Source organism: Bombina bombina, chromosome 1 (genome assembly GCF_027579735.1).
Source record: "Bombina bombina isolate aBomBom1 chromosome 1, aBomBom1.pri, whole genome shotgun sequence".
In the NCBI taxonomy this organism is placed as follows: Eukaryota; Metazoa; Chordata; class Amphibia; order Anura; family Bombinatoridae; genus Bombina; species Bombina bombina.
This window is the reverse complement of record NC_069499.1, coordinates 544,319,540-544,334,102: the sequence shown is the minus strand read 5'-3', so window position 1 is coordinate 544,334,102 and position 14,563 is coordinate 544,319,540. Positions and strand designations below refer to the sequence as shown.

The following is a 14,563-nucleotide window of genomic DNA, read 5'->3' as shown; positions in this document are numbered from 1 at the left end:
TTGCCACCTGTCAGCAATCCACATCCCGGGAGTGGAGAACTGGGAGGCGGATTTCTTAAGTCGTCAGACTTTTCATCCGGGGGAGTGGGAACTTCATCCGGAGGTCTTTGCCCAAATACTTCGACGTTGGGGCAAACCAGAGATAGATCTCATGGCGTCTCGACAGAACGCCAAGCTTCCTCGTTACGGGTCCAGATCCAGGGATCCAGGAGCAGTCCTGATAGATGCTCTGACAGCACCTTGGGACTTCAGGATGGCTTACGTGTTTCCACCCTTCCCGTTGCTTCCTCGATTGATTGCCAGAATCAAACAAGAGAGAGCATCAGTGATTCTAATAGCACCTGCGTGGCCACGCAGGACTTGGTATGCAGACCTGGTGGACATGTCATCCTGTCCACCTTGGTCTCTACCTCTGAAACAGGACCTTCTGATACAGGGTCCCTTCAAACATCAAAATCTAACTTCTCTGAAGCTGACTGCTTGGAAATTGAACGCTTGATTTTATCAAGACGTGGATTTTCTGAGTCAGTTATTGATACCTTAATACAGGCTAGGAAACCTGTTACCAGAAAGATTTACCATAAGATATGGCGTAAATACCTATATTGGTGTGAATCCAAAGGTTACTCTTGGAGTAAGGTTAGGATTCCTAGGATATTGTCTTTTCTACAAGAAGGTTTAGAAAAGGGTTTATCTGCTAGTTCATTAAAGGGACAGATCTCAGCTCTGTCCATTCTGTTACACAAACGTCTGTCAGAAGTTCCTGACGTCCAGGCTTTTTGTCAGGCTTTGGCCAGGATTAAGCCTGTGTTTAAAACTGTTGCTCCACCATGGAGTTTAAACCTTGTTCTTAATGTTTTACAGGGCGTTCCGTTTGAACCCCTTCATTCCATTGATATAAAGTTGTTATCTTGGAAAGTTCTATTTTTAATGGCTATTTCCTCGGCTCGAAGAGTCTCTGAATTATCAGCCTTACATTGTGATTCTCCTTATTTGATTTTTCATTCGGATAAGGTAGTCCTGCGTACTAAACCTGGGTTCTTACCTAAGGTAGTTACTAACAGGAATATCAATCAAGAGATTGTTGTTCCTTCTTTATGCCCAAATCCTTCTTCAAAGAAGGAACGTCTACTGCACAACCTGGATGTAGTCCGTGCTCTAAAATTTTACTTACAGGCAACTAAGGAATTTCGACAAACGTCTTCTCTGTTTGTCATTTACTCTGGGCAGAGGAGAGGTCAAAAAGCTTCCGCTACCTCTCTTTCTTTTTGGCTTCGTAGCATAATTCGTTTAGCTTATGAGACTGCTGGACAGCAGCCTCCTGAAAGAATTACAGCTCATTCTACTAGAGCTGTGGCTTCCACTTGGGCCTTCAAGAATGAGGCCTCTGTTGAACAGATTTGCAAGGCTGCAACTTGGTCTTCGCTTCATACTTTTTCCAAATTTTCCAAATTTGACACTTTTGCTTCATCGGAGGCTATTTTTGGGAGAAAGGTTCTTCAGGCAGTGGTTCCTTCTGTATAAAGAGCCTGCCTATCCCTCCCGTCATCCGTGTACTTTTGCTTTGGTATTGGTATCCCAGAAGTAATGATGACCCGTGGACTGATCACACTTAACAGAAGAAAACATAATTTATGCTTACCTGATAAATTCCTTTCTTCTGTAGTGTGATCAGTCCACGGCCCGCCCTGTTTTTAAGGCAGGTAAATATTTTTTAATTTATACTCCAGTCACCACTTCACCCTTGGCTTTTCCTTTCTCGTTGGTCCTTGGTCGAATGACTGGGAGTGACGTAGAGGGGAGGAGCTATATGCAGCTCTGCTGGGTGAATCCTCTTGCACTTCCTGTTGGGGAGGAGTAATATCCCAGAAGTAATGATGACCCGTGGACTGATCACACTACAGAAGAAAGGAATTTATCAGGTAAGCATAAATTATGTTATTTCTGTTTTTAGAAATTAACATTTGTACTATTATGGATATCTTGTACATTCTCTAAAGTCTAGTGACAAACAATTTTTATTTTTTTGTTATTTTGCATAGAAGGATTCTTAGTCCAGTAGAGAAGAGTAGGCAGAAGTACAAAGCAGCCCCTCTTACAGTGGAATTTATACCCTTCTTTTACCGTGAGTTTTGGCATATAATATTTTGTTTTTTTCTAGTATATAGAGGTAAAAACCACTTGGTGTTTACAGTTTAATGGTATGTCTTTTCAGAATGCTTTCAAGAAAGTGAGCATCTCAAGGAGAGCTTAAAATGTTGTTTGCTACATCTCTTTGGAGCAATTTTATCTGGCGGGCAGGTAAGAGAAAAAAAAGTGTGTGCTTCAGTGATAATGTTTACCTTTGTAATAGCTAATTTACCTTTATTTAGCCACTTGCTTTTCCTATTGAAACCTCCACCTATACTAAAAATGTTACTACTGCAGTAATAGCTACAGAAAGGCTATGTAAACAAGATACATCATAAAATCTACCTCCCAGTTTAGGTGGGATTGAGAGAGCCCTGTCCTTTTTAAAGTGTGTTCCTGCAGCAGCTTTAAATACAATAAACTCTTAATCGTCTGCTTGTCTAAGTACAGTGTTCCTTTAAACACTGTGGTAAACACCAAGGCCTAGCTTATAAGTCAAGTGCTATTGATAATGTACGGTGACCTATCCATATTACGCACAGTGTGGTATTACAAGTTAATGGTAAAATATATTTACCAGAGAATGTTAGTGAAACCAACATTTTTTTAGCGCACCCTGTGTGTAAAGAAATGCTATTTCAGCACTAAGGGAATTTATTTATATGAAAGGTATTTAACAAATTTACAAATTATTGCAAAATGAGGGTGCTCTGGGTTAGTTATGAATAGTTATTATTCTATAAACAAGATCACTATAGGACACTGGTTTTAAAACCTGTCCTCATGCCTCCCAAACAGTCCTGGTTTTCTGGATAACCTTGGGAGAGAGCAGGTAAACTAACCATGTTTAAAAATCAGCTGATTGTTTCACCTGTGCTCCAGTTCAGATATCCTCAAAATCTGACCTGTTAGGGAGGCCTGAGGTCAGGTTTAAAAACCAGTACTATAGATTGATGAACAGAAACAAACAGTCATCCCCCTAGAGGCAGATTAACCTATCCAGCACACAAATAATGATATACACGGATACATATACACAAACACATATATACATACTGTACATACAAATATATATGTGTATGTATCCACACACATAGAAATACACTTTTGAGCCCTTCCCAGTCCACTGCTTTGTCATATGGATATACTGTATGTGTGTGTGTGTATATATATATATATATATATATGTATGTGTGTATATGTATACATATATATATATATATATATATATATATATATATATATATATATATATATATATAGCAAAGTTAGCGCATTTTTTCCAATGTAATCTAGGCCCAAGTAAGATGGCAATTGATAGACAGGTTCAGCAAAAGCCATTAAAAATGTTTTAGTTAAATAAATGTTATGAATTAATACAACAGGTGTGTGCACTCTATCAGTAGGATTTAAACATAGGTGCAAGCAGTCATAGACTAATCGTGAAAAATAAAATATAAAAGAGAAAGATATTCACAGTATTGGTGGATATCAAAGAATGACAAGGCTGCACTCATAAAATCCTTAATCAAAAAAGGTTTTTATTTATACCTTTATACAAGCCTAAAGGAATCCGCCACCACACCTCCCCTAAGAGTGAAAAAATACAAATAAACACATGAGCAAGTGTGAACAATCCAAAATTATTCTCATATATCAATGTATAGATCAAATATTGAAGAGCCAAAATCAGAGCACATAAGTGTACAAGACACGCTCTGAAGACTCAGTAGGAAACATTCTGCAACAGTTCCTTTTATGTATCTATATGTTGCAACAACAATTATGCATAAAGAAACAAGCTTGCGTTCCAGATTCCCAATAGTATGAGAAATAATTTTTGCCACTTGAATTCTAGGAGCACTTGAATAAACACGCTCCTGATATCCGGTTTATGTAAAAGTGGCAAACCACCGTTTGGTAGAGGCAGCATGTATCCTGATAATTAAATTAGTCCGCAAATCTCACTGCCCAACCTCCGTTTTACCGCTGGCTGTATTGCAGCAAACAAATTTCTGGCATTGCTTCCTAAAACCTTGCTTCAGAGACATGCCTAGGATGCGTTCAGCCACGGTCTTCCAGGGTCAGGTTTAGAGCGGGCAGAGAAGTAATCAGGATCTCCCGGATCTTGGTTCAAAGTTACCGGTCAGATGAGTGCCAGTTGTGATGCGTTTTACCCCTCCCTAAACTGGGCTGGCTTACAGGGCTTCGGCAGATACCTCCTTCAGTGAGTTTTAGCTTTTTATTTCCTTCAGCAGCTCCTTCTTTTCCTTTACTCATTACCCATTATTTATTTCTTAAAGGGCACCGGATCATTTAAAAGAAAAAACAGGCTAAGCATTATTTTTCTTATTTAGCCCATTTCTAACCTACAAAACATACATTTTAAACTCTATGGGTATCTAAAGTGAAAAGCCATGTTTAACCATACTATTTAAAAAAAAAAACCATTACAATATTTCTTAAATTAGGTCTTACAAAATTAAAATATTGGCAATTACAACAGTAAGTTTTCATCATTAAGTGAAAATAATTCAGAGTGAAATATCTCAAAATGTGTATACACAGAAATTGATAACCACAAATAGACTTGTGAAAAATTGTGGGTATGTCAACATTTATATTGTATCTTGATTGTTATTCTGTCTGTTATACAGCAGGTCACTTCTATTACTTTGCCTGGATCTAATCTATGCTTTTTTTATTTGGTGTTTTGAATAACCCCTTTCTAAAAATCTGGATGACATTTCTTTTGCTTGTTCTTCAAAGTCCTTTTCACTGGAGCAGTTCCTTTTCAAACGTAGGAACTGCCCCACCGGAATACCTGACTTTAAACTTTCAGGGGGATGACTGCTAGCATGAAGTAGGCTATTTATGGCCGTTGACTTTCTATATACCTTGGTATTCAAGCTATTTCCTTCTTTCCAAATTTTTAGATCTAGGAAAGTTGCTTCATGTTGACTCGTCTCCCTGGTTAGGAAAATGTTGTAACCATTATCCCTATTTAGTGTGTCAATAAAGGAATCTAAAAGCTCTTTACTACCTTTCCAAAGTAAAAGAATGTCATCGACAAATCTAATCCAGAGGGGCACGTGCACTTCCACAAGGGTTTCAAAGTTCGAGACAATTTCTCGAGTTTCCCATAAACCAAGGTGTAAACATACATATGTTGGAGCGCACGTAACCCCCATGACTGTACCTTGTAACTGTCTGTAAAACTTACTATCAAATGAAAAGATATTGCTGGTAAGTATTAACTCTAACAGCGAAATAACAAATTCTGTATGTGCCTGGTATTTATGACCTCTTTGCTCTAAAAAGAATCTAGCTGCCCTTATACCAACTGTGCATAGGATGGAGGAATATAATGATTCCACATCAAGAGTTACTAGTAAAATGTCATCACATGTCATCTCTAGCCCATCTAATTTTATCAATACATCTGATGTATCTTGGACATAGGAGGGCAATGAAGTTAGGAAGAGTCTCATAAAAAGTCAACATAGCGACTAGCTCCTTCCATTGGTGGGATTATTAGATTCTCTTTATGCATAAACGCATGCTCCTTTTTATTTATCAGACCTTGTCTTAAAGCATTATTAAGCAGAAACTGTAATTCATTACATGTTTTAAAAAACTCACTTCTATTGCTTAGTTCATATTGATCTTTATTTGACAGCTGTCTATGCACTTCTGCAACATAGTCAGCCTCATTTAAGATGACCAAATTTCCTCCCTTATCAGAGGATTTAAAAATCAAATTTTCTTGATTCAAAAGTTCAGATAAAGCTCTTCGCTCATCCCTATTCAAATTGTCATTTACTACTCCAAAACACTGCATTTGCCCTATTTCTTTTTCAACACATTTTACAAAGGTTTGTATCCCTAGAGCTGATGAAAGTGGGGGCATACATTTTGAAGGGGGCTTTAACCCAGACACACTAGGGTGAGAACTTTCAGACCTAGATTCCTCTTGATCCTCTAAAAGAGATACCAAGTCATCCAGTAATTGTTTGTCACTTGTGTCCATCAGCGAGTCTGGAACTCTACCTCTACCTATTGTTTTCTTTAATACAAGCTTCCTGGCATAGAGGTTCAGGTCCTTTATAAATTCAAACTTATCAAGACTCGCTGATGGACAAAAGGACAAACATTTCTTAAGTAGTGTGATGTGCTCTATACATTGAAAAATGAGAATAATTTAGGATTGTTTATACTGGCTCATGTGTTTGTATTTTTTCACTCCTAAGGGGTTTTGTGTGGGGGTTCCTTTAGGCTTGTATAAAGGTATAAATAAAAAAAGATTTTATGAGTGCAGCCTTGTCATTCTTTGCTATCCACCAATACTGTGAATATCTTTTTTATTTTTATTTATTTTTTATGAAATGTTATAAATATCCTATAAGCTAAAAAATACAGAGACTAAAAACAGTTCTTCAGTGTTCCTATACCATAAAAAGTCACTTATCGAACATTTAATTTTTAGTTACGTTCAATGTAATGACTTGGTTCCAAAACATATACTTTACAACAAAATACATTTATTTTGTGTGATTTTATTATGGTTTAGAGAAATGCACTTCAAGTCATCTCACCGGCAACCATGGAGGTTTTGATGCGTGTCTTGGCAGATTGTGACACATGTGATGACCGTGACCCAGATGAAGTGAGCCGTAAGGCAGAGCTAACCCTCAAGTGTCTGACAGAAGTTGTTCACATCCTGCTGATTAGCAGCTCTGACCAGAGGCAGGTTGAGATCAGCACCATTCTGGAGCATTACTTTAAGCTGCTTAACTCAGATCATTCAGCTTTACATAGCTTGAAGAGGTCCAGGCAGTGGGAGAACAGGTTCATCACACTTCAGATAAAGATGCTAAGTAAGTTTCTAGTCCACTGGATGAAGGTGTACTTTGATCACTTTCTTTTACTTTTACCATAATGTTTTGATCGAAGCATAAGTAATATATAACTTTGCAATCAGTAGCATTCCTACATAACAGAGGGCCTAGTGCAAAATGACAGTGAGCACACTGTGTTGTATAATGTTGTGAGTTTCTATACACTATACCCTGATGAGTACACTGCTCTGTATGCATATGATGCATATGTAGACTCTGATGAATATGCTATGCTGTATAATGATGCAATATATATACGTTAATAGTGAACACGCTGCACAGTAATGATGAGTATGTATACGCAGATATTTATAACATAGGCAAACGTCTATGTATAGACTGGCTTCTATGGCCCCCCAGCTCTTGAGTCCTGGTGCCACTGTACCTTCTGCACCAATAGCAGTTTTGCCCCTGTTTCCAGTTTACTTTGATTATCAAACTGCACATACTTTTTATATGCACACTTAATGAGGCACCAACACCTACTAAGCATGTTCAAGTTGACTGATAGCTGTCATATTATACCGGGGACAGGGAAATGGAAGGAGACTGAAATTTTTAAAAATAAATACATCTACTGCTCATTTAAAAATTCAAAGTGTTATTGCATTGTCTTCATATTATGCATGGGCTGATAATGTATTCACATGTGTTTAATGCTCCTTTAAAGGGACAGTCTACACCAGAATTTTTATTGTTTTAAAAGATAGATAATCCCTTTATTACCCATTTCCCAGTTTTGCATAACCAACACAGTTATATTAATATACTTTTAACCTCTGTGATTATCTTGTATCTAAGCCTCTGCAAACTGCCCCTTTTTTCAGTTCTTTTGACAGACTTGCAGTCTAGCCAATCAGTGCCTGCTCCCAGATTACTTCACGTGCACGAGCACAGTGTTATCTATATGAAATATGTGAACTAACACCCTCTAGTGGTGAAAAACTGTTAAAATGCAATCTGAAAGAGGTTGGCTTCAAGGTCTAAGAAATTAGCATATGAACCTCCTAGGTTAAGCTTTCAACTAAGAATACCAAGAGAACAAAGCAAAATTGGTGATAAAAGTAAATTGGAAAATTGTTTAAAATTACATGCTCTATCTGAATCATGAAAGTTTATTTTGGCCTAGACTGTCCCTTTAATTGAAAGCTTCTTTCTGTATTTCTTAAAATTAAATTAAAAAGAAGTCTTTAAGCATCATCACCTCTTGATGGCGGCAAAAAGGAAGCATTAAAACCACATATTCTGTTCATTATTATGTATCTGAAATCTAATGCACATTGCATACAGAAATGACAACCTGAATTAAAAAATAACTTTATTTGCACATTTTTAAAAAAGGGGTTGGTAAAAGCCTTTAAGTCTGTCCCAAAAATATTTTCTGGCCATGTAGAACCAAACATCAGTTTTAGTACATAATTATATATGGTGAATTATAAAAGGACACAACTAAACTTGTGGTGTGGAAAACTGTAATTTAGCTTTGCTGCAAAAATCTGCAAATCAATATTTGTTTTAATCAATTTGAAGAATTTCATAGAAAACCGAGGTTGTAGAATTTTCATTTGGCCTCTCTAGAGTTAATGAGACAATCACATTTTTTACACAAAATCATAACATATACATTCCATATGACCCTGGAAATTTGCAAAGCAAGTCAATACTCAAAGATGTCCATGTTAGTAGTTACTATACCTACAAGCTTTTTGTCCATAGCAAGGTCTCATCTATCCTGTAATTACATAGGTACAAGGGATCTGTTTTTAGAGCAAATAAAAAGACAACAGTTTATAATAATGAAAAAGAACATTCAGCTGAGTTGAATTTTATGATTTAGTGTCATCATAAAGATTTGATTTATGCAAATGTATGTTCACTGCCATCTCTCCACTGAATAAGCTTACAAATAGCAATATCTAAATATTAGGCTTATAGAATAACAATACTCTATTATATGTGGTTATAAAACCTTTTTTTTATAAAGCCTAAATATTAAAATTATAGATATTGTGCCTTCTTGGCTGGTCAAAAGAAATTATGTAGTGTCCTCAGAAAAGCAAAACAATGAGACCTGACATTTTATTTATTTCCCTCAAGTCTTACCATAGCACAGTATCTAAAGAAAAAGTTTTGATAAGCTCCTAGTTCTTAGATGGTAATTAGTAGCCTGTCACACTGCCTTTAATCATTACATACTCAATTAACGGGAATCAAAGAAAGCACAGAAGTCTGCAAATATATTACATTTGTATTTTATGATAAAGGGAATTAAAAATGAATGTGATATAATTGTGACATTATAATAAGATTTGTATATTTTGGCAGTGATTAAAGGGGCACTAGGTTCTTTAAAATGTTGCATGAAAGAGTAGCATTTATTGTGTATGTGTTGTAATTTTTAGATTGTAGTCTATTTCTACTATTATATATTTGTACTGTTAGTGTAATGATCGTATTGCTTTTCATACAGACTGCATGACTGCGATGTTAAACTGCACAGACAGACCAGTTCTCCAAGCTATTTTCCTCAATAGCAACTGTTTTGAACATCTAATTCGACTGCTTCAGAACTGTAGGGTAAGCAGCTTTAGTCGCTACCATTGGCTTGTTTTGTTTTGTCTGTTAAATTAGTGACCATCATATATATTTTGCTTTGAGTATGGCAAATTTTTAATAGCTTCTGCGTTAATACAAAACTGTTTTAACTCCTGCCCTGGGTTTCATTAGCTAACTACTGTTTGTTGCATTGTCTTGCACGTACCAATAACAGCATCATGCAGTGACATTATTACTTATTTTGAAGTGTTAACCAGAGAAAGAAATGGCTGTACATTAATGCAAAGTCAAATTTTACATTTCCAGTATTAGAGGAATACTGACAAAGATGGGAGGGAGACGCACCCAGTGTAAACCCACACATTCCCAGTTTAAACCCACACATTTATTAGATGTAAATAATGTAATATTGTGTTTCTTTATAAAAATACAAAGAGAATTATTGAAGGGAAATGTTGATGTACTTTAATCTACTGATAACCTGCTCTCCAGTTAAAGGAACACAAAACTGTTCTGTCATTTATATGAAAGCGCGGCAATGAGAGCATGATACTTCTGAAAAATAATTTAACTATTTTCTGGTGTCAAAAAAAGGTTGAGAATCTCTGCCTTAAGTTCTGCAGCTGAAATCATGTGTTATAAAGCAAACCACTGACCATAAGAACAATAATATAAAGAACCCTTCAATTTTCTTAAACACATTCTATTTAAATTATTTTTACTTTTCTCCCAATCATATTCTCTTTTTAATCAAGAGGACTTGAATCTGATCACGTCCTTCACATGTAAGCTTTATAAAGAAGACCATACCCATATATCCATTATCATTAGTTTCTCTGGGCATGTATGTATTTTATTCTCCTTTTATGTCTTTATTTATTTATTTTAAGCTTCCCTTTCCTGCTCTGTATAAGACCTAAACCTCTTGGCACTTTGAGTATCAGGGTGACAAATCCCTACAAAGGGTCTTGGCAGAAATGGAAGCTGTGCTATCTAGGGTGTCCCAGTTGTTATGAGTGAAGTCCTTACTAATGTCTGTGCTGGCAACTGGCAAGAATCTTGGCCGTGTGGAAAGAAACAGAGATGTCGCTTAGAAGATGGCACTTTTTTTAGGGTGAAAAGGGGGTTCATACACCAGGGCACCCCACATTCTCTTCCAACCCAACATGTTTTTTTCTACATAGTAACATAAGTATGGTTGAGTGCTATTGAGGGAGCATTGAAAATAAACTTAACAAATATACAGTTTTATTATATTCTCTTGCTGTTATTTATTTTTTGTGACCCCTATTTATACCTTTTTCAAAATTGGTTTGGAAGATCATAGATTTTTAATAGAGACTATGATTAGTCAAGAAAGAAGGAAGTGTAGCAAATATTTTATTTAACTTGCCTTTTAATGGAAAGTACTATAAAGTAAACTGCATTTGTTTTGGTAATAGTAATATATTTTATCCTTTAGAAAAACATGGGCGACACTTTTTAAAGGTAACAAGTGTAGGATGTAGCACTATTTGCTTCCATACACATGGGAAGAAGTGAATACTACTATTGAAATGACCCAAATAACTTAATACCGATTAAACGAAATGTGTTTTTCACTGTTAAACATGCATCAGTTGCATGTTTCTGTTGAGCCACCAAAGTCCAGATTCCTGTCTCCCTGTTGCTAACTTGTTAATACACCTCTCTGCAATGTTCTTGTCTTCATCCCGCAGCTTTTGTTAAGCGCTAACACTAGAGGGGCAGACAAGAGTGAAAAAGAACTTGCCAACAAATTACTGACAGAAATGAATGATAATCAGGTATTCATAGTCCACAACATCTACGTCTAGGCAGAAAACTGCACAGCATAACATTTCCTTAACATTTCTTCAACTCAGCTTGTTTTGTTCACATTTGCTCAAATTACAATTCCATTCATTCTATTTATTGGTTTTAAAAGATGAACATTATTGAACTTAATATAATGCATATTCAGCGCTCCATACTTTATATGATGCTTAAATATGACTGCAAGATGGATCTGCAACAACTGAATAACAATATCCAAAAAAAAAAAAAAAGGAAAGTACCTGTTGACATTTTCTATGCTATCATCCTTTTTCAGATTAATATAAAAGAATTAAGAAAGAAAAAAATTCCAGCAAACTTTTCTATGTGCCGAGTAACATGCAGTGTATAAGTAGTGCAATTACATTAATTATGCCCTAGAAATATTTGAAAACAGCATAAATATTTGTTTGGTTGATCGTTGCTGGACGCCAATTCTTATAGCACATAACCAAGCTGAGTTGAAGTTATGAGTAGGAAAATGAAACTGTCAATTTCACTATAATGTTTAGTATGACTATTGTTTATCTGTTTCAGCATTTCGGTGGACTGGGAATATGGAATCCTGTGAGTGTATGTCTGTCTGAATGTGTAGATATTTTATGAGGTTTGATGCACAGGTCTGTTAATTTGCCTAAACTGTAAAGAGGCTTATTGGAATGATTGAACATTTAGATATATAAACAAGATTTTGAAGCCAGAGAGCAAATTGATTTAACATTTTTGAATACAGATTAAATGAAGATGAGTAGCCAATTCATTAACCACATACCTAAACTTAGTGATCTCCTTTTTGAGTGACTTTGAAAAACTATTTTAAGAAGAAGGAATATTCTGTCTTTTGTTCACTGCACACTGATATAGCATCAATAGCGCATCTCTTTTAGGATTTTTCTCATGCACTGAAAGCTCATAACATCTCAATCTAGTATTTCTCAAATGAGCACGTTCTGAATAACTCTTATATAACATTTAGTTTAAAGCTTGCAGGTAATTTTAAAGAGATGCTGACTATACTGAAACCAAAAGACAAAGTACCTTCTCTAGGTTCTATGGATGTAGTCTTCACAAATGGTCCCTACTGGTCCTGGAGTTTTTTCTATATACACTGTTGCAAGTTTGATTTTAAAAAGGTATAGCATTCACATATAAGGTATTACATGAACTTTAATAAAATGTTCAAGTATTACATTTCCTTTGAGCTATTGAAAGCATTATCTTTCATGAATATTTCTCTTTTATTACTATTATCATCATCATTGTTTATTTATAAAACGCCAATTTACTATGCAGCGCTGTATCATTAAGTATACAGTTATGGAGTATAATAATCAGAAGACATAAATCATAAGGGTAGAGGGTTCTGCCCTTGAGTCACTGTAAGCTGTAAACCATCTTTGCATACCATGATCAACAGGACACCTGGACTTGCAAGCTTACATTCTAAAGGATGTACTTGGGGAAGTTGAGGGAAAGGGAAGTATAAGTAGTAGAGACATCTTAAACTAAGTTGTAAACATCCATGAACAGATATGTTTTTAAAGAACACAAAGTTTTTGAGACTAGAGGAAAGTCTGACTGAGCTAGGCAAGGAGTTCCATATGATAGGTACCGTTCTAGAAAAGTTTTACACACGAGAGTGTGAGGATGTAATGAGAGATGATGAGAGAAGTAGGTCTTGGGCAGAACAGAGGGGGTGGGATGGGGCGTATTTGCAGACAAGGGCAGAAGTATAGCAGGGTGTAATGTTGGTAAGGGCTTTGTATGTGTCAGGGTTTTTCCCCTGTTTTGTTTGCCATGTGCTGCTGGCAGCCATTTTACTCAACTCTCTTGCTGACTCTGGTGCATACTGTGTGATGCTGCTCATTTCCTGCACTTCCTTTTATGGCCAGACTGGTATACATCATCCGTGTGAGACAGGATGCAGTCTCAGAATTGTGATGTCATCACTTATTATTTAAAGGGCCTCTGTTCAGTATTCTTTGCCCTTGCGTTGTCTCAGACCTGTTTGTGAGAGCTCCTGTGTATTACCTGGCTGTCTGACGTCCCTCCTGGTTCCTGATCCCTGGCTTGTTCCTGATTCTGCTGTTCTCCTTGTTCCTGATTCCAGCTTGTCTGACTACTCACTTTGGCTCCTGACTCGGCTTGTCTGACTACCAGCTCTGGTTTTGATTCCTGGATTTTTATTTGACTTGTGGACTTTTTATTATTTTTTGCTATTAATAAAGGTGTGATTATTTTTGCACTTCTTGTCTCAGTCTGATTCCTGGCACCCTGACATTACGCAAGGGCCATGAATCCTGATGGTGCTAATAATCCACCTTTACCTGCTATAATTTCCAGGATGGATGAACAGGATCACCGCTTGGATCAATTTGCACTAGTCCTGCTGACTCGCACTGCACATTTAGACCAAATTGTTCTGCAAGTTATAGCTGCTCCTGTTGCCGCTGCTGCACCTAGTCCTACCAGGAGCATGTCCTGTTCTGCACCTCTACCTCAGCGATATGGAGGCGATCCTAATCAGTGCAGAGGGTTTTTGAAGCAGGTGGGCATTTACTTTGAGATGTTACCTCAGGCGTTTTCCTCTGACAGAGCTAAGGTGGGATTTCTCATCTTATTACTCTCTGACACAGCTCCCTTGTGGGAGACTAATAAAACTGTGATTTGAAATTACCCTGAATTTGTGGCCTCCTTTCAAAGGGTATTTGATGTTCCGGCTCACTCCTCCTCTGCTGCTAAACGACTCATGTCCATTCAGCAAGGTACAAGATCTGGTGCTCAGTATGCCATTGAGTTCCATATGCTTGCCGCAGAGGTAGGTTGGAACAATGAAGCCCTTGTTGCTGCCTTCTTTCATGGGCTCTCTGATGCGATTAAAGACAAAGTTGCTGCCAGAGATTTACCAGAAGATCTCGAGGCATTGGTGTCTTTTTTGATCCTTATTGACATCAGACTAAGTGAGAGGCCCTCTTTCAAGGAGCGCTTGCGGAAACCTCCTGTTCTCTTGTCTCCCACGTATTCGTTCCCATGCCTCCCTCTCCTCCCATGCCTCCTGGTCCCGAGTCACCAGGTACTGCTGAGCCGATGCAGTTGGGATTCACGCGTCTCTCCATGGCGGAGAGGGCCTTTAGGAGGAGAGAGGG

General features: G+C 37.1%; 1 protein-coding gene across 6 annotated transcripts in view; it reads left to right on the top strand.

Moving 5' to 3' along the window:
- Window positions 1-14,563, top strand: part of NBEAL1 (neurobeachin like 1) — a 759,124-nt gene that overhangs the window by 183,862 nt on the left and 560,699 nt on the right. For 4 of the 6 annotated variants that reach the window (XM_053698680.1, XM_053698677.1, XM_053698675.1 and 1 more), the window contains exons 7-11: window positions 2,043-2,125; window positions 2,216-2,301; window positions 6,701-7,007; window positions 9,499-9,605; window positions 11,303-11,389. In XM_053698680.1, the coding sequence (XP_053554655.1) occupies window positions 2,043-2,125; window positions 2,216-2,301; window positions 6,701-7,007; window positions 9,499-9,605; window positions 11,303-11,389 (670 nt within the window). The remainder of the gene's footprint in view (window positions 1-2,042; window positions 2,126-2,215; window positions 2,302-6,700; window positions 7,008-9,498; window positions 9,606-11,302; window positions 11,390-14,563) is intronic. The other 2 variants (XM_053698681.1, XM_053698678.1) reach the window with 1 other exon arrangement.